Genomic DNA, 26688 nt, shown 5'->3' with positions numbered 1-26688 from the left:
TACAAAACAAAAAGTATAGCATATGGAAATATACTGAAAATATAATGAGATAATACATTTCTATATGGGAAATATAGAATATAGAATTTTTTTTTGCACATTTCACATTTCATACATGAAAATAGGCTGCTATGTGATGGTAGGAGGGAAAATGACATCTGGATCTCTTAAAGTCATGGCAAAAATGGCATGTTGTGAAAAATTTGATTTTACAAATATAGTATATAGTTTCCTTATAATTATATTGCATGTTGCCATAGGCCTAGTCACCTTTATTTACCTTTATATTGTGCTTTATACAATACAGATTGTTCCAAAGCAGCTTTACAGTGATAAACAGAAAAATAATAATCAATGATGAATTCGATTCTGCTGTAAAGCAGCACAAAAAAAAACACAAAAGTGTCATTGTTCAGCAATCCATTGGAGGAATAGTCGTTGGTGGGGAGGACGTGGATATTTATTGTTACAAATATATTGAGTATATAGGCCTACAGTTTATGTTCAAATATATAGTACCATATTTTATTACATGTAGGCTACATGTATATATTATGAAGTGTAATATTGAATATAAAATTGTGTTCATTACAATAAGTAAATATATTGTCACATAGTTTTCGGTATAAAAGCAGCATTTTCGTATGTATCATTCATATTGTAATGGATTAACACAATATTATTTGGTAGTAGGCTATATTTTCAATAGGCCTACATGAAATAATTTAATAAATTAATTGAATTTAATTTAACAAAAGACTGAAATCTGTCAACAGTAATACAGTCCATATTAGATCTGCTGCTATTAGGCTACATGGAACAATGCCATATTACATAAACATATTATGGCCAAACCCTGCATAATATAGGCCTAATGTATCCAATAATTTTACATATTAGGCTTTTTATTGTGTTCAGGCCTGTATATATCTAACCATACTTTACACATAAGAGCACATCTGCCTGCCTGTCCTAATATGTGAGAATTTGGGCCCCTTGCATTCAATAATTGGGTTTCTTGGGGAATTCCAGTCTGCGATATTCAATATGTGTGCCTGACTCAGATCGGTCTAAATGTAGAGCTCTTGAACATGAAGATTACGACGTAGTTACATTACATGGGTGGGAAGAAATCAGGACCACCCATTCAAAGCGATGCCAGCAGAAGCCACCAGCGCCGCCCATGAGCGCGAGCGATACAGTAAAACACACTATTTCAACTGGATCCCGCCACACACCGTTAATAATTCACGAACTCGGAATGAACGCTAACTACTGCTCGTCTGACGGCTGAAAATTAATCAGCACATATCCGGATTGTTATAGCGCAAAAAAAACAAAATAGCAAACTTCACCCAAAGGGTAAGAGCATTTTCTTGACTTCCGAAAAGTCTGCAGACTATCACTGTTTCTTCTTTAACCAGATTGTTCTTACTTTGATGATAGTTAAAGGTTTTGGTTTAACATAATCGATTTAACAATGATAAAGCTTGGCTGTCACTGCTATAATTTGGGTTTTAATGCGTTGTAAGTATCGCAATAGCCTACATGAGAGATAGGCTATACGGGACTTTATGCCTTTTTGACTTTTATTTTTTTTTGTTCTGCCACGTTTAGTATTTTAACACCAATAGCATTTTCATATATCCACAGAATAACATAAGTAAAGTTTAAACTGATACAAGGCTTTAGATTAATTAAAGTCAAGATTAAGAATTGTATGTTAGTGTCAATATGTGTATAGTGCAGCTATTAGAGAACTATTAGATATCTTAGGCCTATATAAGCTCAAATTAATTTAGTTTTTGTACACAAACTAGTGTTCACTGCGTTCATGAAGCTCAACCATTTAACCCTGTTTGCAAAGTTATTGTGTTTGCAAATTTATTAAATGAATGGGAAGATTATAGATTTATCAATAACTACAGAAAACAATTTGGTGCCAAACAAGCTATTGAGTGATTCAACTAGTGAAGGGTTACATCTCAAACCCTTATATTGTGAAGCATGTTTCTTCTATTAGAACATTTAACCTGATTTATTTTTTATGTTTATGTTTATTTATTGTTTATTGTAAGAAAAATAATGTCACAGAAATCAGGGTTTTAATTTGCATTCAAACATGCCCTAAATTATTGTAAGAGGATTGCAAAAAAATGATGTATGACAATACAAAAAAGAAAAAAAGTGATATGTTTTAACTGTTTTGTACCATGCATACTCAAAGTCTCTTTGTGCATTACTTGGAACGCAATGAATAAATAAATATTATTAATAAAAATAATGAATGCTATATGAACAAAGGGAGAAAACAGTTCAAAATGAAGAATTATGGCATTGCATAACCTATGTTATCTGCAGACAATAGAGTTTAATGTTGTTGTCCCAAAAAAGTTCTGTAGCTTGAAAATTAAACTTGCCTCCAAAACACTAAAGAATCACATGCTTCAGGTCTCATGATTCTATTTATGGGCCATTCCTCTGTCTGGGTCGCCCCTCCACTTGCCCTTCTCCTTTTACATATTAAGTGGAATACATGTAAAGAATTACATTCAGAACAATGCTGACATATGTATTGTGCTTTCCTATCATAATAGTAAAAACTGATTGTTGTGTGCCCCATACTAAGTAAGGCTGGCTTTTGCTGCTTTGCACTGATTCACTATTAAATGTGGTCTAATACAATCTCATCCTTAATCTAATATAGTTAAATAGTGGGACATGATTTGACTCACTTTCCTGACAATAGTTCTTTGTTCATCCGAATTTGTATAAGTTGTTTACAGGCGAATAGAGCCTGCAGTGTTCACAGCAGCATGTTCTAGAGACTTTCTCTTCCTCTAAATCACATTATTTGTCGGTATGTGTGGATAATACCGAACATTGTACACTCAAAAAAGTCAACTAGCCACTTGCTTGATTTGCATGATACAAATATGTCTGATTAATAAGAATATAACGAGTTTACTTCTGTTAAATGATTCATTCTTGTTACTTGTAACTAAATTAAGAAATAATTAAATGAATTAGATCAGCACTTGTTGATTCAACGAGACTGAAGCGCTTCAAATCAACAATTCTCTCTGGTGAGTCACTGCGCATGCTCAGCACTACGGCGGGAAGTTCGGGCACACGCGAGTCCAGAGACGGTTATAAGTAAAGTTTTGTGAGCGGTCTAATTGTTCTGCATCCTTGATATTGAGGGTAAGTACTTGATATGTACCTGTTTGTAATTAATACTGTGGGATTATAGATTAAAAATAAGTTATTAGACACTGTGGCGATGTTTCTGCAGGTTTATTTTCCCATACTTGAAGCATAGGCTATGTTGGGTTCAAACATGTGTCTTCGTCGATACGAGTTTCACCTTAACGTTAATATATGCGCTGCAATTTGGTGCATTTCTGTCACAATTCAATGTCAGCTACGCGCCTAACTATTTACTACATAACCCACGTTAAACCTGAACTCTACCTCAACCATGGGAGGGTAAAACAGGAGATAAAGTGAATGCAGAGTCGAACACACTATGCACTCGTTTTTATCTGTTTGTAAATTAGTGTGACGTTAGCTGGTTTAACGTTATGCATAATGTGGCATTTTTACGACATACCCGGGGTATATTTACGTAATCTATCGGTTACATCAGAAACAACAGAAGTTAATGTTGAATGATCAATGTGCACTTCTCATCTTTCCTTTCATGTTAACGTTTAGAGCTTTATTTATTTCTCTTTTGAGATTTTGCTGAGAGTGTGCCAACGGAGGGACTGTTGTTGTTATTATCTAAATTAACTAATATTGGCCTGGCCCTTCATGTGTATATCAGAAAAAAATTACTTTAAACGTTCTGTAACTAGACATTTCTGTCTTTTCAAACATAGTTCCAAAATGCCACATGCTACCCAGTTTATTGAATACAGTATGCAAAAATTGTCAAGTAAAATCTATGATGCAGTCGACCATACATTTGAAATGTCCTAACAAAAGGAATAGTTTATAATTAAAGTCATGATGGAATAGGTTTGCATGGTTTTATTCAGGGAATATGGTTATTAAGTAAAACACTTGATATTTAGTAACAACAGCCAGTAGTGGTATTTTCTTTGGCCCAGTTTTTAAAGTCAGTCTTTGAAATTAGGATAATACTGCTTGTGTTATGTGTTTTTCTGTTTTCTGGCCTTAGCATACACATTAGGGTAAATAAGTTGCAGTTTTGCAGATTAACTTTTAGACACTTTTTTTTTTTCAGTGAAAATGTTCCTTTTCTTCATACAAAAAAGAAATGCATCACAAATTCACAATATAAAGCTGGCGGCTGGCCCCTTGCTCTTCTGGTGTGAACCTCACCTTTTTTACATGGTAAGTAGTTTTTCTTAACACTCACATACAGTAATGTACAACTAACTATCCTTGATTACTGACCTTTCCTTTTCTTTCTCTTTCAGGGACATGTATTTGGCAGTGTGTTGCAAAGGAGAGTTGTAGGTACAAGTTACTTAAGCATTATAAACTATACCATTGTTTTGTAAGCGGCAATCATTATGTTTGTGTATATTTAAATTTAAGTTTGAGTTAATCTTGTCCCCACCCCACAGGATGACACTGCATACCCGAAGAGCCTGTGTCATCAAGTCTCTGTGCACCTACTTGAAAGAAGACCCTGAAAAACTAGTGAAGGCATATATGGTGAGTTGATGAGAAAATACAGCTTCAAAAGCCCATTGAATCTGTACTTGGGCCGTGTTTTTCCCTATTTGCTACAACAAACGTGGCATAAGAGAACACATAACTTTGTCAAATAACTGAGCTGGACAAATTGTTAATTTATAGGAAACTGAGGGTACACCATGACAAAGTTCTTATGTGAATTGGTTGATGCACTAAGTCAATTTTTTTTTTTAATTCACATCGGTTGAGCTCTCTTGGGGCTTAATTTACATAAAAAAGAAATGGTATCAGAAACTGTACATGCATGCTTTTGTTTTATTGCAGTGCATTATATTCTAAGATGGTTCTAATGTTTTAGCCACCTCATTCATTTTAAATATGGTGGCCAAATAAATTATAACAATCTTATAATATAATGCACTGCAATGACAGCCCAGCACCCACTGTGACCTCAATAATAAACATAGTAGAATTATCACCTTTCTGACAGTTTCAACTTAAAACCTGAGAAATTATAACCTTGTAAATGTAGAATAAATTTTCCTGTATCGGATTGACGTTTACTTAACGTGTACCTAATAAAGCGGCCAGTGAGTGTATAATGTGCAATTCTTGTGATCAATATTTGAGCTAATTTTTGTTTGTGATCTTTCATGTATTTCGTCCCACAGGATTCAGACATTGAGTCACAAAGTACCTTGGAGCAAACTGTGGGGGAGCGCTGTCTGACAATTACCCAGCAGACATTGGTGTCATAATTGAAGATGTGGAAGTCCTCAGTGAAATGAGTAGCATTGCACAGGCTTGTGCTCTGTTATTTGGACTGATATACTGTTTGAACCTGAGCTCAAATAAAATAAAATAATTGTTTTTAATTGTTTGCATGTTTTCTGTACTTTTTTTATAGATTACTGAAGTTTTGGTAATGTCATGCTTAAGGCTGATTTATACTTCTGCGTCGGACCTACGCCGGAGTCTCTACGCTATAGACTACGCGTTGGTTTTCATTTATACTTCTGCGTCGTTGTCCACGTTGACGCGCAATTACACATGCAGAGAGAGCATGTGAAACCCCAGGGAGCGATCCTAGCAGACCAATCACAGCGCTTGCATCCGTGTAGAGTTGACGCGTTGTTACATTTTTGGAGAGGTGCACGTCAGGGTACGCCGAAGGGTACGCGTGCTACACACAGCCTACGACGTAGCTACGGCGTGAGTTCGACACAGAAGTATAAATTGGGCTTTAGTGCCGTCATCTAAAACAAATCTAATTGAAACAAAAAGATAGATATTCATTAAACTACCACAACCATACATGAACAAGACATTAACTAGTTGATGTAACAAGGCAGAATTTTGTTGAATGGAAGTGCTTTGAGTGAATGAGAATAAATTTGATTAGTCTAACACAATACAAACATTTTGATTCAATTAGTTGTAGAGAAGTTGCATTGACATATTAAAATCATGTTTAACCTACAAATCAATATTGTGTTCAAATAAAATATTCAAAGCTTTCCAAGTTTACTTGATTTGATTAGATGCATAATGGGTGCTACGATTAAATCATGTTCATTCAACAATTTATTTTTTTGAGTGTACCAGCCTGGGAGACAGAGCTCTGTCTGAAAAAGTTAAACCAATTAGCAGTGGTCTTTGACTTAGTTTTTATCTGTTCTGTGACAGTTCATTTATATTTATGTATTTAACAGATACTTGTATCTAAAGCGACTTACAAAAGAGGAACAAAAACAATTTGTCAAATAGCCAACAATATTCATAATATAAAATGCCAGGTTAATTAGAAATGCAGAGAAGACAGTTAAATTATACAACGGAGTTCAATGAAAGTCAGTGAAGGGTATTATTTAGTCTCCACATGAAGTTATCTGAATGTTTAGCACAACAATAATGACTGCGTTAATTCTTAAAAAAAAATAAAGGTGACATTAAAGTGATTCCATAAAGGAACCATTTTGTAGCCAGTGTGAAGAAAATACAACTGGATGGATAGGAAACTTGTGGCAGTATGAGCCTTTCAAATCAGTTCAAATCAGCCAATTTTTTACAGTTCACATAGTTATTGTAATTGAATTTAGTGATCTAGGGTTTAGTGACATCGGGTTGGCAGACATGAGGTATGTGTGTGTGTGTGTGTGTGTGTGTGTGTGTGTGTGTTTGAAGGGATGGGGACATCAATTCAGTAGTTATGTCTGGCATGAAGTTAGCAAAATGGCAGAAATGCAGGCAGAGAATTAAAAATGTTCCTTGTCTGGTCTTTGTTGATTCAACAAGCTCGTGTGCGACTATTAGGGGTGTAACGGTACAAGCATTCGTCCCGAACCGTCACGGTAAGGACGCCATGATTCGGTGCATGCAGTCAGACGAAGAATACAGTCAGTCACAGTTACTGGCGATCCACACTCCAATCCAAAAGGTGGCGCGCTCTGTAATGCAATGCTGTTTGCTAACTTCCACAACAGGAAAAAGAGCAGAAGAATAACAGCGCATGTGCGAATGACTTGAGCGCTTGAAAACAAGTCCCCTAGACAGTGTGCACTCGTCGAATGCATCTCACAGACAAAAGAGTATACTTTGAAAGGCTCGCACACTCACTATTATCTAGTTGCTTATTAGCATGCATATTACTAGGATATTGGCTGTTTATTAGTACTTATAAAGCACATATTAATACCTTATTCTGCATGACCTTATTGTACATCCCTTAATCCTATCCCTAAACTGTTGAGACAAAAGTCATAGTTAATAGTAAGTTAATAGTGAGAGTTGGACACTAAATTTAAGTGTGACCATTCTTCGTATTGTACCAAACTCGTATTGAACCGTGACCCCAAAACCGAGGTACGTACCGAACTGTGACTTTTGTGTACTGTTACACCCCTAGCGACTATCAAACTTTCTCGCTTGCACTACTTGACACTTCAAATGATCTATGAAGTGGAAGAAACATACTGTCATGTACTGTTATGGGAGAGCTACCTACCATGAATTTGGAATTTGGAAGTTGGAAATAGACTCATGTAAGATCAACCTTCTGCTTGTCAAGGCCAAGAATACCCCAGAATAAACACACATAAAGTGCTAGATATAATGAACTGAACATTCTGTTCATTATATGCAGAGGTGAGCTTGATTACAACTTTGCATATAGATTTGTCATAATGAATACTGACACATACTATGCTTTCTAAGCTGTTTTGAGTGGTTGTTGGTTGCTTGCATAGTGTTACAAGTCAAAAGAGCCCATCCTCAAGTATCCATGACATTCTGGTGTCTGGGGTCCCTCCTTCAAAAGTGACCTCTTAAAGTAATAGCACTTTTCTCCTAAACAAGCTGCATAATTTGAGGCTTGCAATAACTGGGGTCATGAACAAAAGACTTGAGACACTCACTGCTCTTGACTGAATAACTTTTGTTGCTTTAATAAGAATCAGTGTATGAAGACTTCAGATGCAAAAGCCTCTATATATCGTATATTTACGTTCAGTAATTTCACTTTAATGACAATTAATAGGTAATTTCCATTGCCATTAAAGTGAAATAACTAAACATAAACATACAAGCTTGATAAAAATGATCATTCTAGAAGAAAATTTCAGATGGCACTTAGAGAGGCTTTTGCATCTGAAGTCTTCGTATGTATAGTACATACAGTGAAGAAGCAGCGTTTTATTTTTACATTTGATTATTCAGTTTCTGCTGTTAAATAAACCTAATGTAAGCCTACCTGAAACCCTAAACCCCCTGGTTACACTGATGTTAAAATGACTCTTACTTATGCTACAGTAAAACACTGCTGTCCACTTTCAGAAGTTGTAGGGATGCTTTCTTCTGACAAATAATGAGAAAAAAATGTATGTTGTTATATAATTTGAAATACATTTGAAATATGCTTTTTATTTATTTTACACACTTTAAGCACGGTCATGCTTAAAGACACACATTTAAGCATTATCATATCACATATCGAATATCGCATTATTAAATGAGTTATCGGATATCGCATTTTTCTTCAATATCGTGCAGCCCTATTTTTTGCACACACAGAGTGGGGAATTTACATAACCCGATGTTTAAGTATGTGCAGCAATAGCAGTGATGCTTGCTGAAGAAAGCACCACTAAATAATGACTCCACTGTCTGTTACTGGCCTTGAGAATCTGTTTTTACTTCTGTAAATTAGCTTTTTTTTCACAGGAAGAGTCCATTTTCTGAAGCAGCTTTTAGAAACAATGGAAGGATGTTGCTGTTATTGACCAAACTGTGTCAAAGCAGCTGGCCTCTATCAGGCTTTTTTTTAAAGATGCACTAAGTAGTGTTGTACTAAAATTTGACACCAGAAAACTAAATAATATATATTTATTTCTATGTAAGTGTGTAAAATGGTGCAACCATGTTGATAGATTGTTCCATCAGTCAGTATTTTATAGTTTTTTTTCAAGCCATACTAGCCAGTAAAACAATTGCATAATGTTCTTGGTGATCACCCTCTTGTTGGAAAAGATAGCATTAATATATAGCATTAACCTTGTTGTGCAGTCATTAAAACATGTATTCTACATGTACTTATTGATCTTGCAAGAGCACTCTCATGTTTTGCCAGATTTGTTCAGCTTTATTATGATGTCACTGAATGTGTCCTGATACGTGTGATTCTGTTGATACAAGTCTAGTGTGCTGCGCATGCTCTATGTGTTGGCATGCTGTTTCATTTTATATAAAGATAAATGCAGTTTTGTTTTGTAATTCTGTGTGTGGCACAACATGCTTTTAAAAAAAAGTCTAATTCACCCGCTGGTTCGCTGATTTTCCTATGGAGTTTTATAATGGGGTTTTTCAATTTAAGAGTAAAATAAAGCCTGTGGTAAACATAACTTGATGATACTTTAATGTTTTGTTCTACAATGTACACTGCACACGCTCACACACCAAGCTGTCTTATCTAGTTACTTATTAAAAACTTACATTTTCAAAAATGAAACGTCAAAGTATAGTCATGGTATGTTTACCACAGGCTTTATTTTACACATAAATCGAAAAACCCATTATAAAATCCCATAGGATCCCACAGCGAGGAATTACAGTAGTCTTCCGGGTTCTCATACGTGCACCACTCTATTTTACAAAAAATTAACTAAACCTAAAAATAAAGTTCTTCTTCTCATGAATATGTGATTTAGTTACTAGTAAGTGCTTCAAACGAAATTGAATCTTTTTAAAATATTTGATGCCATGAATCTCAAACCTTGCTCAAACAGTAGAGCATTGATGCTTGCAACGCCGTGGTCATGGGTTTGATTTCCAAGGAAAGCAAGAACTGATAAGAATGTAAAATGTGTACCTTGAAATGCAATGTAAGTCGCTTTGGAGAAAAGCGTCTGTCAAATGCATAAATGTAAACGTAGCAACAACTTGCAAATGTTTGTTACAGCGACATTTCTAAATTGTAAATGGCGTGCCTTGACCCCTCGAAGCTAATCCGTTTTGAACTGGCAGTTTTTTAACTAACCATTTCTTTGTGTGCTTTTTTTGTGTGCAATATGAGTCAGATGTTCAGTTAACAGACCTTGGGTGTGCCGTCTGACGCTGAGACTAGTAAAAATGTAACCCTATTATCATTTAATCAATTATTTTTTTCATAGATGTGAACTGAAATGAGATTAGAAGGATTCTAAAGACGAAGTTTGTTAGACGTGCACATATGCATGATAAATGTGATTGATGTTCACTGAATAACATGTTTTGGTCTTTAAAATAAAATCTTATTTCCTGGAGCATCTACAACTTTAAACATTAGCTTTTGCATCCTGAAAAATGAGCTAATTTCACTAGGGATGTCGTTTCTAGAGCATTTGCACTGGCTTCATGTTTATTTTTCCTAGCCTGGTCCTTGAGGAAGCAGCTTTTGCTATATTGATCAAATGTCTAGCACTCACTGTCCTGAAAGACAATAGCTGCTTTTCCTGGAGACCCTGGGGTCTTATCAGGCCCACTTCCCTTCAGGAAAGAGCAGCTGTGTTGCTGCGCAGGCTGGGACACTGGTAAAACAACAATGCAATTCACAGTCTTTCTGAAGCTTAAAAGAATAGTTCACCCAAAAATGAAGACTCTAAAGTCATGAAGACAAAAGGCACTATGAAATACTATAAAAGAATTCCAAAGATGAATTTGTCATGTTGAACAGAAAAAGAGATATTTTAGCAGAATGCTTTTACATAAAACAAGGTAATTACAGAGCTCCGAAATGACAAATGCCATAAAAGAATCATGTTTCCATATAAATGTGCTCTATATTCCAATATTTCTTAGTTCACACAAAATTAACATTGTGTCATCATTTACTTTAATTCATCTTCAAAACTCAAATTAAGAGAAGTTTCTGTTCCTCCATTGAAAGTCCACACACAAGCAAAACTTTGGCATTACAAAAAGGTCATTGTAAAACTAATCCATATGAATCGAGCAGATTAATCCAAGCCTTGTGAAGATATATGATTGCTTTATATGATGGACAGATTTAATTCACATCTAAACAATGATGAACACACTTAGAGCACATCAAATGTGGTAAAGACGGAAGCTCAAATGTGAGCGTGTGACGCGCAAGAACCAATGAGGTTGAGAGCCAATAAACAACAAAATTTAAGTTATTTACTGAAATATATAATGGCCTTTATTTCGAACTATTCCCATCTATCTATTCCCATCATATTGCTTCAGAATATATGAAATATAGCGCACAAGTTGTATAGACTACGTTTATGGTGCTTACTGTTTCTTTTTGGGGGCTTGAAAACCTCTGGTAACTAAATGATTCCATTATATGGAAAGGAGAAGCCTGGGCATTCTGCTAAATATCTTATTTTGTGTTCTATTGAAGGAAGTCACATGGGAATGTGCATAAATGATGACAATTGGTTTGGTGTACTATTCCTTAAAGTCATGTGATTCTGAGATCCACAGTTTCCTGACAGTGCTGGCGTCAGAAGGCTCTGACAAAGATTTTAATGGGACTGCCCACTCATAAAAATGGCCCTGTTATAAGTAAGATGTGACCTTACCAAGCCTGCAGAGTTCACATAACATATAATGGGAACAGAGACCTCCTGCTTCCTCTGCAGGAAAACTGGAGGGAGTGCTATGAGGTCACTTTCAAAACATGACTCCCATTCAGACAACGCCACAGTGAAAGATTTGTTCCAGTTATTTGCCTGCTCTGAGAAGTCACTGTTCCCATGTTCAAAGTGTTTAATGTTATTCACAAAGCTCTTATTTTTTTATGGACCAGAACTAAGTGAAAGAATGAAAGTTACAGGGTTAGAACACAGATATCTTCTGATTTGACTTGACAAGCACTGAAATAGATGATATACAGTAACAGTCAAACGTTTGAACTCGATTGAACATATGCTTCTCGTCTTCTTAAAAATCGAAAGATTTCCCACTTAAAATAGTGTAGTGGACAAATATAAAGCATACGTGGAAACTTCTTTTATAATGTTCAGAATGCTTCCCAGGAATTACCTCATGAATTTGGATCAATGTCCAAGTGTCCCGAGTTGGAATCTGAGGATGGCAACTTTGGAGAAGCTAAAATTAGTCAATACAAAATTTCCATACTTCCATTTGTGTTATTTTGTAGTTGTGATGATTCCAAAATGTGGATTTTCTCCCCCCAAAATGTGGAAAAACATAATGACAAAAAAAGGGTAGGTGTGTCCAAACTTTCATCTTGTAGTGTAAATGTTCAGTTCTTTGTCAAATGGTGGATACCGCTTTTGTTTTTGTGAGCCTGGCATGTTTGTAGCATGCTGGTTAAGAGGTGCTGGAGTTAGACAGGAATGTGTTTTTCCCCTCTTGCCTTGTAATTAGGCTGTTACCAGCAGGCAAACACAGTGATACCTCTCAGCTCACAGCTGGAGGGACGGGGAAGTCCTGCAAGCTGCAAATCAAGAGAACACGCTTTGAGTTGACAGGCTAGACTGTAGTAGTTGCAGGGACTGGAAACCTGGTCAGCTGCATGCACAACATGCTGCATTGCGCCAGACACAGTCAGTTTGTCCAATGCAAAACATATTGAAGCATTCGGGTTCAGTCTCCACATGGTACCGTTACTTTGCTCAGTCAGTGGAAAAAACAGCGTTGGCCTGTTAAATGTGATCAAACGGTACGCAGTATGCTTTTAATTAGACACAGCCTTTGCCAGCACCACTTAAACCAGTGTAGTGCTTCTGTTTTTAGTTTTTTTTGCTCATTATATCCTGCATTCAAGGCGTTTGCTGCCTTTGTGGAGTCTTTGTGCTTGAATGACATGTCCGAGCCTGGTCATATTAGCACTGTGTGAAATAGGAAGTGTCTGGTGGAATGTGCCTGGGGCTCTGTGAAAACAGTTATGTGTAACATGCTTCCCCTCCTCTGACAGGGTGTGTGTGTGTGTGTTTTAACTATATTTCCATGGCCTGCTCTGTCCGTTGCTATTGGAATTTAGCATGCTAAAGGATGTGCATAATATGTGTTATTAATAATATGTGAGGTGTATTGAAATCATATCAAATGAATGTAGTGGTGCCATGATGATATAGTGATACAGTTTATTGGAAGCATGGTAATAATTACTGTCGGGACCACAATGAAAGCTCAGAAATAATTAATGAATGAGAAATATTTAAGATTCTGCTCTAAGGTCACTGATCAAAAAGCAAATTTAAGACATTTAGCAGTGAACTTCTTTGTACAATAGGTCAAATATTTTGTTCATTTAGATGCAAAATGCTGTTTATCATTTTTAAATCATGCTGGAAAATATGATCATCGGGTTTTGTTCATGTCAGCTCAGCTTAAGTGTTGCTGTCATTAAAGGTGCCGTAAGCGATTTGTTGTTGAAAGTGGATCTGACCGAGCACCAAAACACACTTGTAGCAAATCAGCAGTAAGGGGTGTATACACTCATGAGGAAGGAGGTGCCTGTGCTGCATAGCGTGGTCGTGCATTTAGGAGCAAAGCTATCAAGATAGACGTGTGATCCTTTTGTGTTTGTTTTGGTGATTTCAAATATCAACAGCGTTTCTCAGAAATCGCTTACTGCACATTTAAACTAAAAGGGTGACATACTATGATGACATACTAAGCACTTAAAATTTTCACTAAAAGTGTCATGCTAATAATATAATTTGTAGTATTACCATGGTACCATGGCCAAAGAAAACCCCTGTATTCCCTCTCAACAATATTTTAATCTAATTCTGTAGATGCACTGAACAGCAGAATGTTTTATTTTTTTTCAATTTAATATATTTGGCTTTATATAAGGGGTTGTATAATGATATCTACAATCGTAGTCAAGAATGAAGCTCAAAATTGGTCAAACTTGATAAATTATTATAGTACATTAAATGAGTTTAAAGTAGCAAAATTACACATTTATTTATTTTGCAGAGGAATTTGTAAAAAAATAAGAAATTAAGAAAAGACAAGCAATTTATCAGTCAGAAAAATGAATAATGCTACAATACAAACAAATGCACAAAAGTGTGCAATACTACAATCTTAGCGTTTAACAGTAATGCATAACCCATTATACTACAAAAATAAAAAGACCACGGTATGCAATAAGGCACACAGTATACTTGTTATAAGCTGTATTTATTGTCAACCAAATCTTGTTTTGATATTACCCATTAAGTTTGCTGGAGAGTAACCACAATATTCAGATGATCACAAAAACCTCAGGACTATGTGTCTAAAAACAACTATTTCAATTATGTAAGACCTGAGCATGTTTCAGCTAGAAACTGTCATCTTGGCTTATCCATCATTGCTGTGACTGAATAAACATGCAATGCAACATGTCAATTATGACAATCTAGGACCTACCAATTGCTCAACCCTTAAAACCTTGATAGTGAACACATATAGGTCAAAAACATGTTGTAGAATCAAACAGTCTAGAGATGCTTTTAGGTTCAGTTGAAGGTCACCAGCTCTGCAGCTCCCAAACAATTTTTTCATTAGTCTGATGTTTCTATGGCACTGAAATTTTGTCTTTTGCTTGCAGGTGTGCTGATTTGTCTTCTGGAGGGGCAACAGAAGGCTCCCTAAAATGACCCAATCGGTGCACATAACCTCCAAACTGCCAAGTAAGTAGATGTTTTGCTGCTCTGGATAGATAGTACCATTTCAAGATGAACTAAGCATCTGCTATGATTGCATTGCAGATCTGAGTGCCCCTTTTCATTGCTCTACTGAGGAAGAAACAGATCAAGGTGGCTCCTATTCTGTACAGACACCCTACGGATTCCAGCTGGACCTTGATTTTCTCAAGTATGTTGAAGAAATCGAGAGTGGACACAGCATTCGTAGAGCTAATGTGAACCCTCGGAGGGGATCTCGGGGTGACCGAGGGCACCAGCGGAATTTGGGTATTGGGGGTCGGACCAGTGGCTGGACCTCCACTGAGTCCCTTTCCTCAACAACCAGTGAAAATGGCCAGACTAACCAACCTTTTCTCCAGAGCACAATTACATCACCTAGTAAATCACAACCACTTTCTCCATTACCAGTGGTCAGTCCCAGTCAACCTACTTGGTCCAAAGTGCCACCACCACCTCCACCACGCAACCCTAGGGTAGAGAGAACACTTCTCGAAACTAGCCTTCGTCTGCAACAGGAGCAGAGTCAGTTTTCAAATGGTTTAGGCTCTAATTTGTCCGACCTTTCCAAAGTGAGTTCCAAAGCCAGTGGATCTAATAGGGACTTCTCTGTAGCTTCTTCTCAGCTTGCTTCAGATGCTCACTTGCTGCAGATATCCCCTGTTGTGCAGACACCCCTTTCTGGGATCTGGACCAGAGCAAGTCCTCAGACATCTGGAAGGAGCACTCCAGCCTCCAACTCAGGAACTTTGCCTCCTGGGCAGCTTCAGACAGTGCGGGAACAGATGGCCACAGCCCTCAGGCAGCTGAGAGAGATGGAAGAGAAAGTGAAAGGAGTACCAGCTCTGGAAAGAGAAGTTGCCATGCTCCGTGCAGAAAAAGAAAGATTGGCTCTGGAACTTCGAAAGAAAACAGAAGAACTAGATGCAACGCTCAAATTACAAGTCTCCACTGATGCAGTAGTGGAAGCCTTTCAACCAGAACCCCTACCATCGTCATCACTTTGGAATAAAAGGCCAGAAAGCAAAAGTGATGAACAAGATAAAAAGCAAACCACCTCTCCTGTAGAAAAAATATCCATAGCAGTAGGTAGTGACATTCCTCTTGAGACTGTGGTATTCTTCAATCGTCAAGCACTCAAGGATGCTGCTGTCGAAACTACTATTGATGTTTGTCATGCAGCTATTGCGACTGAGGCTACGGTCATGCATGATGAGGGAATTCAGACTGGAGTGGATACAGAAGATGTGGCAGTCTGGGTAACAGAGTCATTTCTAGGGCTAAAAAGTGAGACAGAACGAGAAATTGATACCCTGCAACACACTATCAAATTTCAACAAGAGTCAATCCAGGTTCTTGAGACACAATTAACTCAGACCAGCCAAGATCTTGAAACTTTAAGGGCTCAGGAAATTGTGAGGACGTCTAAGATTATGTTGGACAAAGAGACGATAGCAAAACCAGAGGCAGTCAATGCCCAAATGCAAACATGCCCTGCTGAAGTTTGTTCAGTTGGAGTGTTGTTTCCAGATGTGACTGACCCGGAGTACATTTTAAAAAATGACCAAAGCGTTCAAACAGATCCTGTGGAATCTTCAAAGGAAAAAACTGTGGAGTTAGTAAGCATTGGTATCCAGTGGGAATGTCTCTACGTCACTGACGCACAAGACAGTGAAGAACAGACAACTTCTGCAGAGAGTAAGCATTGTTATTTTTAAATGTCAATAGAATTTTTTACTTTCTTAAAGCATGTTCTTGTTCATACTTTGCACAGTTATTCCAAAGAAAAAAATTGCCTTGTTAAGATAAATGCTCCGCTTTTGCACTGCTACTTTACTGTTGGAGGTAATACAGCCTCTCTAACATGTTGCCAGTAGTTAACGCAGTTAATAAATGCAGAAATAATTTAAAGCCTGTTAGCATTCACTAACAGTGAATCATAATCACACAATCACAACAAGTTACGGCACAATCCAGTCAATTTAGAATGGATAAAATCAAATCCAACCATACATTTATTCCTTGTGTAATATCCTTTATCTCAAAAGTATTGAGAATGCTGTTTCATGATGATTTAAATATATCTGGAAAACCCCTTCAAGAGTGATTTCTTTGCAATAAAGTTGCAGGCCCTCTGAAATCTATCATGAAGAGGAAGGATGGGAGTGGTGCTGGTGCAGCTTCCAGTGGTGGCAAAAAGAGCTTGAAGTTTGTTGGAATTCTAAATGGAGGGTGAGTTGCTAGAGCAGATTTTTAAATAATGAAATATTGTTAGGCATGGTACAAAGTGCCTTTACTATAATAACATCAATGTCACAGACTGCGTCTCACGGCTAATTGCTTTCATAAAATGGCAACAATAGTAATATGATAAAAGACAATTACATTTTTTAATTATAATAAATAATTCTTATGTCAAGTAACAAATGTATGTATATCATTGGCTTCCAACTTGGCTCTTTCATTTTGATGATACTATACTGAATTTCTCCACCTAAATTCTTGCAGGTATGAGTCGACCTCTAGTGAAGAGGATGAAGAAGAAGATGAAGAGAGTTCCTCTGATGAAAGTGAGGCTGGTGCATGTTCAGACAGCAGCGTGGAAGAAGAGGCAGCTCTAGAGGATACATCTGAAGAAGAGATGAATATAAATGTGGATGAAACTGATAGTGATGAAAACATGCCAGCTGGGACTGAAGATTTAAAGGATCAGGCAGACGAAGTGAAGGAAAAGTAAGTGCATGTAGATTTGTCACATATTACAAAACAGTTTTGTCTTTTAGTCCACATGTCTCGGCTTTAAATTAATCTCTTTGCTAGCTTACAAAAAATGATTTTTTTTAATCATCGTTCAGTGCTATGAACTAATTAAAGCCTATTGGCAATTAAAAAAAAAAAGTAATGAGCATCAAATATGTCCTGAAAAAAAGCAATCACAGAATGTTTTATGTCGAATTCAGTGAAAAAATGGTGGATGAAGTTGGGAGAAATATATTTCATTCAATACCAGAAAATATCAATAAAAAAGTAGTTTGCCTTAAATGTGCAGTAAGCAATTTCCGAGAAACGCTATATGTATAGACATATACATATACAACACTAAATGGACATTATCTTACAGGTTTGAACTAAGTGCCAAAATGCGTGAGGCTTGTCTAATTGTGAAGAACCATCTTAATGATGGAGCCAAAACAGTGAAGAGTAAAGAAGTGGTAGGAACAAATTACACATATTACATTTTATTCACATTGTGGTTATTATTCCAAATTAATCAATTCATTCCAGTAAAACTTGACTTTGAGTAAAACTTTGTTTACTTCCACAGTTGTCCAGCACTCATACCGTTCAGCTGGAGTGGTTCCGAGTATCCAGTGCAAAGATGGTCCAGCCATTACGTGTGTCAAATTACCTGATGGCTTTCTCAGAGGTCTCCCCCATCCTTCTGGAACACATAGTCAACATGACCGACGGCAACGGCAACACTGCTTTACACTACAGCGTCTCCCATTCCAACTTCACTGTTGTGGACCTGCTGCTTGACACAGGTTAATAGAATTTTTTTCAGAATAACATGAGATTATAACAACCAGTATTCCTGAATTCATTCTTTTGCAAAGGAAGTAATGTAGTAAATGAATGTAAGTTTGAGAATTCATCAACTTTTGGTGTCCTTAAAATATACAGCTAGCACGGTTGAATAAAGGCCCGTTCGTGCCAAGGACAATAACTATAATGATAATGATAATGATAAAGACATAGTTAAAAAAATCGACAATGATGGCAACAATTTGATTGGAATTACTTTCAGAATGATTTTTTCAGCTGATGAAGGATAAAAACATTGACAGCCAATCATAATCCATCCTGCTTTAACAAGCTCAAGCATTTAAAGCCTCAGACAACAAAACTGCAATGTGCGCTTAGAATAAACAGAACAATATCGTCCGCTCGTGTGGACGATATTATAGTTATCGTTCTTCGTGTGAACGGGTCTTAAACCATGGGAAAATGCACCCAGCTACATTACTTAGCTTAATGCTAAGAAAAGTATGTTAGATTTCTCTTATACACAAAATAAGTAAGCTTGAGTTCTTATGGGGAGAATAATTTATTGAAGGTAGTAGTGTCACACAGTTCTTAAGCAACAATGTTAGCATGTTGGCCTTTGAAGAATCTTAACCCCAAGTTCTGTCTGTGGAACTGAACTTTATTCCTGCTAAACAATAGATACAATGCTGTTAGGACCTTCCACATGAGATCCTACAATACACCCATTAGATATTCTAATTTTATGGGCCATTTGGATGTACTGTATTGGCCATCTGGCGGTATAGGTCAATTGATTCACCTATCAGTTTCTATGGGCCATACGTCTGAATGGGCTTTTTGGTTCACACCTTTACAGACAAAGTTTCAATTGATAGCATCTGAGGCACATTAATAAAGTAAATGCATCTGACTAAATATAACTGAAATACACATAATCTTTTAGCATCTTTTTATACACTATATGGCATTGAGCTGTTCTGAGTTGTCCAATGTTTGGGACATTGTTACAATACAGGCAACTTCAGGCAATGCATATTCAGTTTTGTGTGTGTTCATGTGCAGGCATGTGCAATGTTGATCAGCAGAATAAAGCCGGATATACAGCTGTGATGCTGGCAGCCCTTTCAGCAGTGAAGGAAGAGGACGACATGGCAGTCGTCCAGAAACTCTTCCGTCTGGGCAACGTCAATGCCAAGGCGAGCCAAGTAAGTCACCCGGTTAATTAGATATTCATCTGCGATTATATCCTCTGCTAATTTGAGAATGACATTTCAAATCATGTTCCTAAAAATTAAGGTTTATTATTGCCATCTATTGTTCCATGAAGAATCTAGCATCCATGGATTCTTTCCATTGCAAGGTTGTTTATAGTGGAAAAAGGTTATATCAAAATGTTCTTTTAAGGACTATTCACTGAAAGATTTGGGGAACCTAAAATTGTTCTTCTGTGGCATCACTGCGAAAACCCCGGAATGCTCTCCATTCAATATGGAATACATGTACACAACTGTTGAAAAGTGTGGGGTCAATAAGATTTTGTTTTTAGGATATTAATACTTTTATTAAATTGATCAAAAGGGACAGTAAAGACATTTATAATGTTACAAAAGATTTCTATTTCAGTAACTACAGTACTTCTGAACTTTCTATTTTGCAAAGCATCCTAAAAAGAACAATGTTTCCACACAAATAAAAGCAGCACAAAGGTTTTCAGCATTGATAATAATAATAATAATTTTTTGAGCAACAAATCAGCATATTAGAATGATTTCTGAATGGATCATTGAAGACTGAAAAATTCTGTTTTGCCTTGACAGGAATAAATTACATCATTTTACAATATATTAAAACATATAAACATATTTTATATGATGAGCATAAGACACTTATTTAAAAAAACATTAAAAAAGCGTACCAACCCTAAACTTTCAAACGGTAGTGTGCCATTCAAAAGATTTTCTGATATCAGCCAAATGTTTGGACTCTCAAGTCTTATACACTTAAAAATGTATGGAAGTCATTGTCATTTCATTAGATAAAAAAAAAAAACCAAGTGGAATTCATTTTAAAGAAAGTTAATCACAGACAAAATGGCTCAGAAAAGTTAAGTTCTGAGAACATTTGCAGATTTGCAACATTTACCAATTGGTTTGATATTTTGCATTTAATGCAATGAAATTCAGATATTACATTCAGTCTGGCTTAATTGTCTAAATAATCTTTAGTGGCTACTATATATCCGTTTTTGTGCACATAAAAAAAAAAAAAAACACAGATGACTGCATTTTTAGAGTGTAAGTTAATGAAAGGGATGCATTGATTGCCAGACAAATGTCCCTTTAGTTAAACGCTCCTATCTCTCGTCCTGTCTGTGGTTAGGCAGGACAGACGGCTTTGATGCTGGCCGTGAGTCATGGGCGGCAGGAGATGGTGCGAGCCCTGCTTGATTGTGGTGCAAACGTGAACATCCAAGATGACGAGGGCTCCACTGCTCTGATGTGTGCAAGCGAACACGGTCGAGCTGAGATTGTCTCCTTGCTGCTGGAGCAGCCGGGGTGTGACATTTCGGTTGTGGACAATGTGAGTACCCCACAAATACCTTCATACAACCATGATGACACACTTTCGGCATAATACTGTATCCTAAAATAAAGCCATCCCATACAACAACATAGTGTCGGCCCAGATCCGGGCCGTGTGGAATCCACGTGTACAAGATGTGGGCCGGATCTGGGCCGACGCTATGTTGCTGTCTGGGATAATTAATTAAATTGTTGGCCACACTAACATTCAAATGAAGGTGAACACTCTATTTCTGAAGTGAACACATGGATGACCTACTACATTCGAAATACTTTATTCCACAATGCAATGAGCTCAGCTTGACCTTCCAATTCTAGTGTGACAAATAAAGAGAAAGAAATTTTAGCCATGATTTTTTTCTTTCCTTATGACTAATGTTTCAGTGTTATATTCTTATTATAAAGCCACCTTGAGCTTGTCTTACTTGATTGAACCAACAAGACTTTGGGTTAAAAATGAATAATAATCATTTTTATTTTCAATATTATAACTGAATGCTATAGAAGCTTGTTTCTGCCTCAGAGTAAAAAAATTAAGTAAAAATTTTCACAATTGTGAGTTTCACTTTATAACATGCAATTGCGACTTTATACCACGCAATTCTGACTTTATAACACAATTGCGACTTTATATCATGCAATTCTGACATTATAACTTGCAAATGCGACTTAATATCACACAATTGTGAGAAAAAAAGTCCGAATTGTGAGATAAAAAGTCTTTACTTTGCAAAAAATACTTTTTGTCATTTTTTATTCTGTGGCGGAAACAAGCTTCCATAAGAAGCAGATAAATGGTGTATTTTAAGATTTAGATTTTATTGTTCTAAAGTCATTTCCTGTTGGCCATATACAGTATGTGGGGCCCAAAGTAATTGTGTATGTTTGAAATCCAGTGCAGTCGCTTGTTCTATTATAGTAGGATATTGTACTGTATGTTTTCCAGAAAATGATGTCACAGAATAAGTCACGCCCTTAATGTTGTGGGACCTGGTATCCAGTGTTAAAGCATTCAGCCCAAGAATGCATTATGGTTAAATGTATGCCCTTTGGCTTCTTTCCTTTAGGATGGCAGTAATGCTCTCTCCATTGCCCTGGAGGCATCCCACAATGACATTGCAGTTCTACTGTATGCCCACATGAACTACTCTAAAACGCAGGCGGAAGTAAGTCCTCTCCCACTGACCATTTATGTTAAGTAGAACAAGCAGTTTAATTACTTTTAATGGTCACTTTACAAAACTTGTCAAAGTGATGTAAGTAAAATAAAGATATTAATTCAGTAAAATGTAGGGCGAGACTTGATTTGAGCAGTTTGGGATTGACTGGGTCATGAATGCTACACACCAAAATGGAGCCAGATGTGAATGGGAGTTTGTTGAAGCAATGCCGAAATAGTTGTTTGATCATTACCCAACAGTCCATGCAACCTAATTGACATCAGATTAAAAGGAGATGTAAATAGTGCACAAAATGAATGAAAAATTAGTACATTCGTTTAAAATGTAATAATTCAAATTGTATAATTCTGGTGAGAAATAAGAATGTTACCATTGTAGTGCATCGTGGTTACTAACATAACTTTTGTGTTTGTTCTTTGTTTAGGCATCACCTAAAGCCAGTCCTAGAAAAACATGGCCCTCAGAGTGACATACTGTATGGACACATTAAGTACAAAAAGGATATACAAATAAGATAACCAGCTTTACTAGAAGATTAATAATGTCTATGTTACAAGTTTATATTTATTCACTGAATACTTTTTTTTATCCACGTTTAATGCTCTATACCGCAACATTACTATGTAAAATATTATGTAAACATTAATGTAGGTAAGATCAAGAATTTTACTTACTTTTAATCTTCAGCAGGTGTATTTACTATAGTAAATGTATTGTTCTACCGTGATATCGTGTTTAAATAAGCAAATAAGGTATTTGGGATGATCACAGCTTAGCTGTAATGTTATTGTGATTACATAGTTCACAAACTGAACATTTGACATTCTGCTCAGAAATACTCATGTGCAAATCATAATAACATAATAACGTGTCCTGTTGTTCAGATATGAGGACGAAGTATTGCAGCAGATTAGGGTGAATCCTTCATCCCACATTTGAGAAACTCAACCCCTCAATAATCATTAATCTCACGCATTGTGGCTTCATAATGCAGGCAACCTGTGACCGCTGTAATTACATGCTGCTTGAAAAAGGGCAGCAGAAAACACCTACATGGACTCCACCCTTGTTTTCTACCACAGTTCTACATTTATTTTGATCCTCCAAACTAACTGGATAAATCTCAGAGTCAGCCATTACATACATAGTCTGTCATGTCTGGATTTGATGGTGGTATTTTTCCCCCCTTGTGATCTGTTGTTTGAACTAAAAGGACATTGTCTGGCTTTTGAAAAAAGAGATATGGACCAATCACAGAAGGGTTAAACAGAATTGACCTTCAAAACTGAAGAAATGATATCAGTCAGGAATAGCTCCAAAACATATTTAGACGAATCAAAACAAGTGACATTTGAAAGAAAAATAGCACTTTTCAGATGTTAAGCTTAAAATCGTGATACTTTGTGGTTGTGAAATGTTAGTAGAACATATTCATAGACATAGTTAATGTGATTAACTAATCTGTGGTAACTCTGTTAGGACACTTACGTAAGATTTCTTTTCCATTTATAATTTTTTGCTGTCCGTCAGAGTTTGCTTGGTTCACTAACGTCAATACACTGATAACTGAACTCAGCACTTTACACAAATTAAGAAACCAGGTGTTGAGTTAAATACCTGTAAAATTCTTAAACTAAACTAGAATGTTTACTGTAGATTTCAATTACGGACAATCTTTAATGTTGCCCAAAGATGCTGCAGCAACACTGTAAGCAGGCAAACGTCCTTTAGTTGCTCATTTAAACATATTTTGATGTATTCAATTGAACTTTTTTTTTTTTTTTCATACTTAAGTATGGTTTTGTATCATTTTAGGTCTGTTTGTATTTTTGTTTATTGTCTATTTTATATGGTATCAGTGCTTTGTTTAAGTGATTGTATCATGCTATGCAGCTTTTGCTATTTAAGTTAGCATTTTTTAAATGTACAATTAAAGGAAAGTTATTTAATGCCAGTTACTTATTAAGAGAATGCACCTACACTAAAATAGTGAATTTTGGTTATATAAAACATCACATTGACCTATATATCAAAGCTTGGATCATATTAAAACATGAGAAACCTAAAAAAAAAGAATATCATTACAGAACATTTGCCGTCAATAGGTGAACCCATCTGCATTTGTATGGCCAGCTGGTCAAAATAATGGTAATAATGGGTTCTGTTGCTTTATGGGCTTGAAGAATAGTTGATCAGAACCAAAGAATGCTGTGTCCTTTTGGCATAGTTAGGAGTTTTTATGTTGCACCTAAATGTGGCCTTGAATCTGGGCCTTAACTCATGGTCTCAGGCTGGACCACAGTCTATTTCTACCGTACTGAAGTTGATCATTACCTCAACCACTAATCTGCACGGTATCTTCATTACAGATCATTTTCAAGAATTGCATGGTTCTGAACGGCTGCTTAGCCACTGTACAGCGTGGCTCTGTCTTTGAAATGTATGCCTTTTCTCCATTTCAACTCAATTAAAATGAACTTTTTCTGGGGCTTAGTGGGTCTTGTCTTGACTACATGTGTGTAGCTTCAGTCTACTTCTTCAGAGATGTAAGTTCATGACAAATATGCACCAGAAAACTGTTAAAGACAAAAATGGTGTTTTAATATGAGAACAACTTTTAGTGGAGATTTGTGCAATAAGCTAAATGTACAATACTGCTTGTGTTTGTTTCTTTCACACTCCAGTCTAAAGCCTCTGGCAAGACACAGGTTAGTCTTCCACCTTACAGTTGAAGATGTTCACAACCATGAGCATAATACTTGCTAAAATCAGTGTAGCTTACATTTCTCAGTATTAGAACCATCTAAACTGGACTGTAGAGGACTGCTAAAGTGTTGGGCAGCACTAAATCTAAAGGTAACAATATTTCAATAATCAACTTTAGACATTCTACTTAGTACACGACAACTAACAGTAATTAAAAGTACTAGTAGACTGTCTGCTTTATATCGGCTAACACTATTTTGATGGTCCCACAACAGAGAAGTACAATGTCAAAGTACATGTCAAATATTATTCTACTAACCCTAAAATAACAGTCTACTAATACTCTGAGAGTTAGTATTTGGTTGCAAAGTTATAGTTAGTAGAATGTCTAAATGGGACTATCGAAATAAAGCGCGACCAACTTAAACATAATTAAAATGTAAAGATTTATTAACATCTTAAAATCTACCATAAAAGTTCAATGAATACAAATCCTGTAAAAAAAAACAAAAAAAAAACAAGACACTTTGAAAGCCTATTTGGAAAATGCTGTGAATCATACCAGCTATTCATTCCTTTTGTTTCCCCATAGAAACAAGTTCATTCACATTGCTAAACTGCATTCAGATCCGCAGTGGATGCAAATAAAAGGCAGCACAGCCATGTTTCAAGAACAAACAAATCTTCAAGAGGTCATACACATTTCCTCCTTAAGTTCCTCCCCAATTTATTGTATGACCGTTTTCCACCCTCTCTCTTGACTGAAACTCGCTGCCTCCTGTAACTTTAGGACTCTATATGTAAATAAGCTCTGATCAGTTACCTTTCGAGGTAGGTCTCGCGACATTGCGTCACTATCTGACGCTTTGGGGAAACTCCTTTCACCGTAAAATACTGAAGCCTGACTGAACCGTGCTATTGCAATTGCCAATGCCGCAGAATCTTTCTGCTTCACTTTGAAGCCTACTTTGCTGTGGACCCGAGTAGACGACGCAGAAGCAGCGATCCCCTCCTGCAATCCGGCGAGAAGATAAGATGTTTCTGCAAGGAATGTGCATTAGGCCCATCGAGCTCCCGGACAAACACGACACGTGACCTAAAGGACACTTACTTTCCCATCCAAAGAGCTCCTCATTACGGCGCTTTCTGAGAGTTCAAACTCCTGCCATTTGTGCGTGATCACGTTCACGAAGTGTGTGAATGCAGCGCTTTCCCCCTTGAGACTTGGATGCGCATTTCAAATTATCTTATCATTGCTCGGTCCCGCGATGTGCTGGCTTTCTGTCTTAAATTATTGAAACAAATATATTGAATTGCACACCCTGCAGTGTTCTGTGTTGGTATTTTCACGGGGCTCCTCACAAAGTGCGTGACATTGTCATTTTTACCCATGTTGTGCTTATGTATTATGCGTTTATGGGCTGTGTTCAGTCAGTGATCCGTCTGAGCTGATCGTGTGTTATGAATGCACCAATGTGTTACTGTTGCTTATTCTCCTCTCATTGCATTGCACTGGTCTAACGCCGTGGCTTCAACCCTGTGCCGACTTGGCTGATTGTGAACTGACTGGTTGAGTGTCTCCGCTAGGTCCGGTGACCAACCTATGGAGCGCTCGGCACTCTTCTACCTGCTTATGCCACACATGCTACACGAGGCATGCGTTCATCTCTTTCCAGTTTCAACTCTTACTTTTAGATTTGGGACTGTATTGTTTTTAAACGGCGGGGATTTTATACGTCTCGGGTTACTTTATGTAACCCTGGTTCCCTGAGAGTAGAGAACAAGACATTGCATAAGTTGCCGTGTAAAATCTCCTCAGTGTCTTTGCAT

At 36.8% G+C, this 26688-nt stretch overlaps 1 protein-coding gene across 1 annotated transcript; it reads left to right on the top strand.

Moving 5' to 3' along the window:
• Positions 1 to 1040: 1040 nt before the first annotated feature.
• kank3 (KN motif and ankyrin repeat domains 3) lies at positions 1041 to 23945 on the top strand. The gene is made up of 11 exons (XM_084388699.1): positions 1041 to 1362; positions 14747 to 14828; positions 14907 to 16538; positions 16964 to 17072; positions 17349 to 17573; positions 17962 to 18052; positions 18166 to 18385; positions 19452 to 19594; positions 20769 to 20969; positions 22039 to 22137; positions 22577 to 23945. Exons 2-11 carry the CDS (start codon positions 14792 to 14794, stop codon positions 22619 to 22621), a joined length of 2802 nt encoding a protein of 933 aa, XP_084244825.1. The 5' UTR covers positions 1041 to 1362; positions 14747 to 14791; the 3' UTR covers positions 22622 to 23945.
• Positions 23946 to 26688: the final 2743 nt, after the last annotated feature.

Source organism: Rutilus rutilus (genome assembly GCF_951802725.1).
Source record: "Rutilus rutilus genome assembly, chromosome: 19".
In the NCBI taxonomy this organism is placed as follows: domain Eukaryota; kingdom Metazoa; phylum Chordata; class Actinopteri; order Cypriniformes; family Leuciscidae; genus Rutilus; species Rutilus rutilus.
The sequence above is the reverse complement of the archived record's forward strand: the minus strand, read 5'-3'. Positions and strand labels throughout refer to the sequence as shown.

Bases quoted from the DNA above. Each gene is read 5' to 3' on its own strand.
- kank3 (XM_084388699.1), top strand. From the start codon at position 14,792: ATGACCCAATCGGTGCACATAACCTCCAAACTGCCAA. The intron at 17,574-17,961 runs GTAAGTGCATGT...ATTATCTTACAG, and splicing joins GCAGACGAAGTGAAGGAAAA to GTTTGAACTAAGTGCCAAAA. The intron at 22,138-22,576 runs GTAAGTCCTCTC...TTCTTTGTTTAG, and splicing joins ACTCTAAAACGCAGGCGGAA to GCATCACCTAAAGCCAGTCC.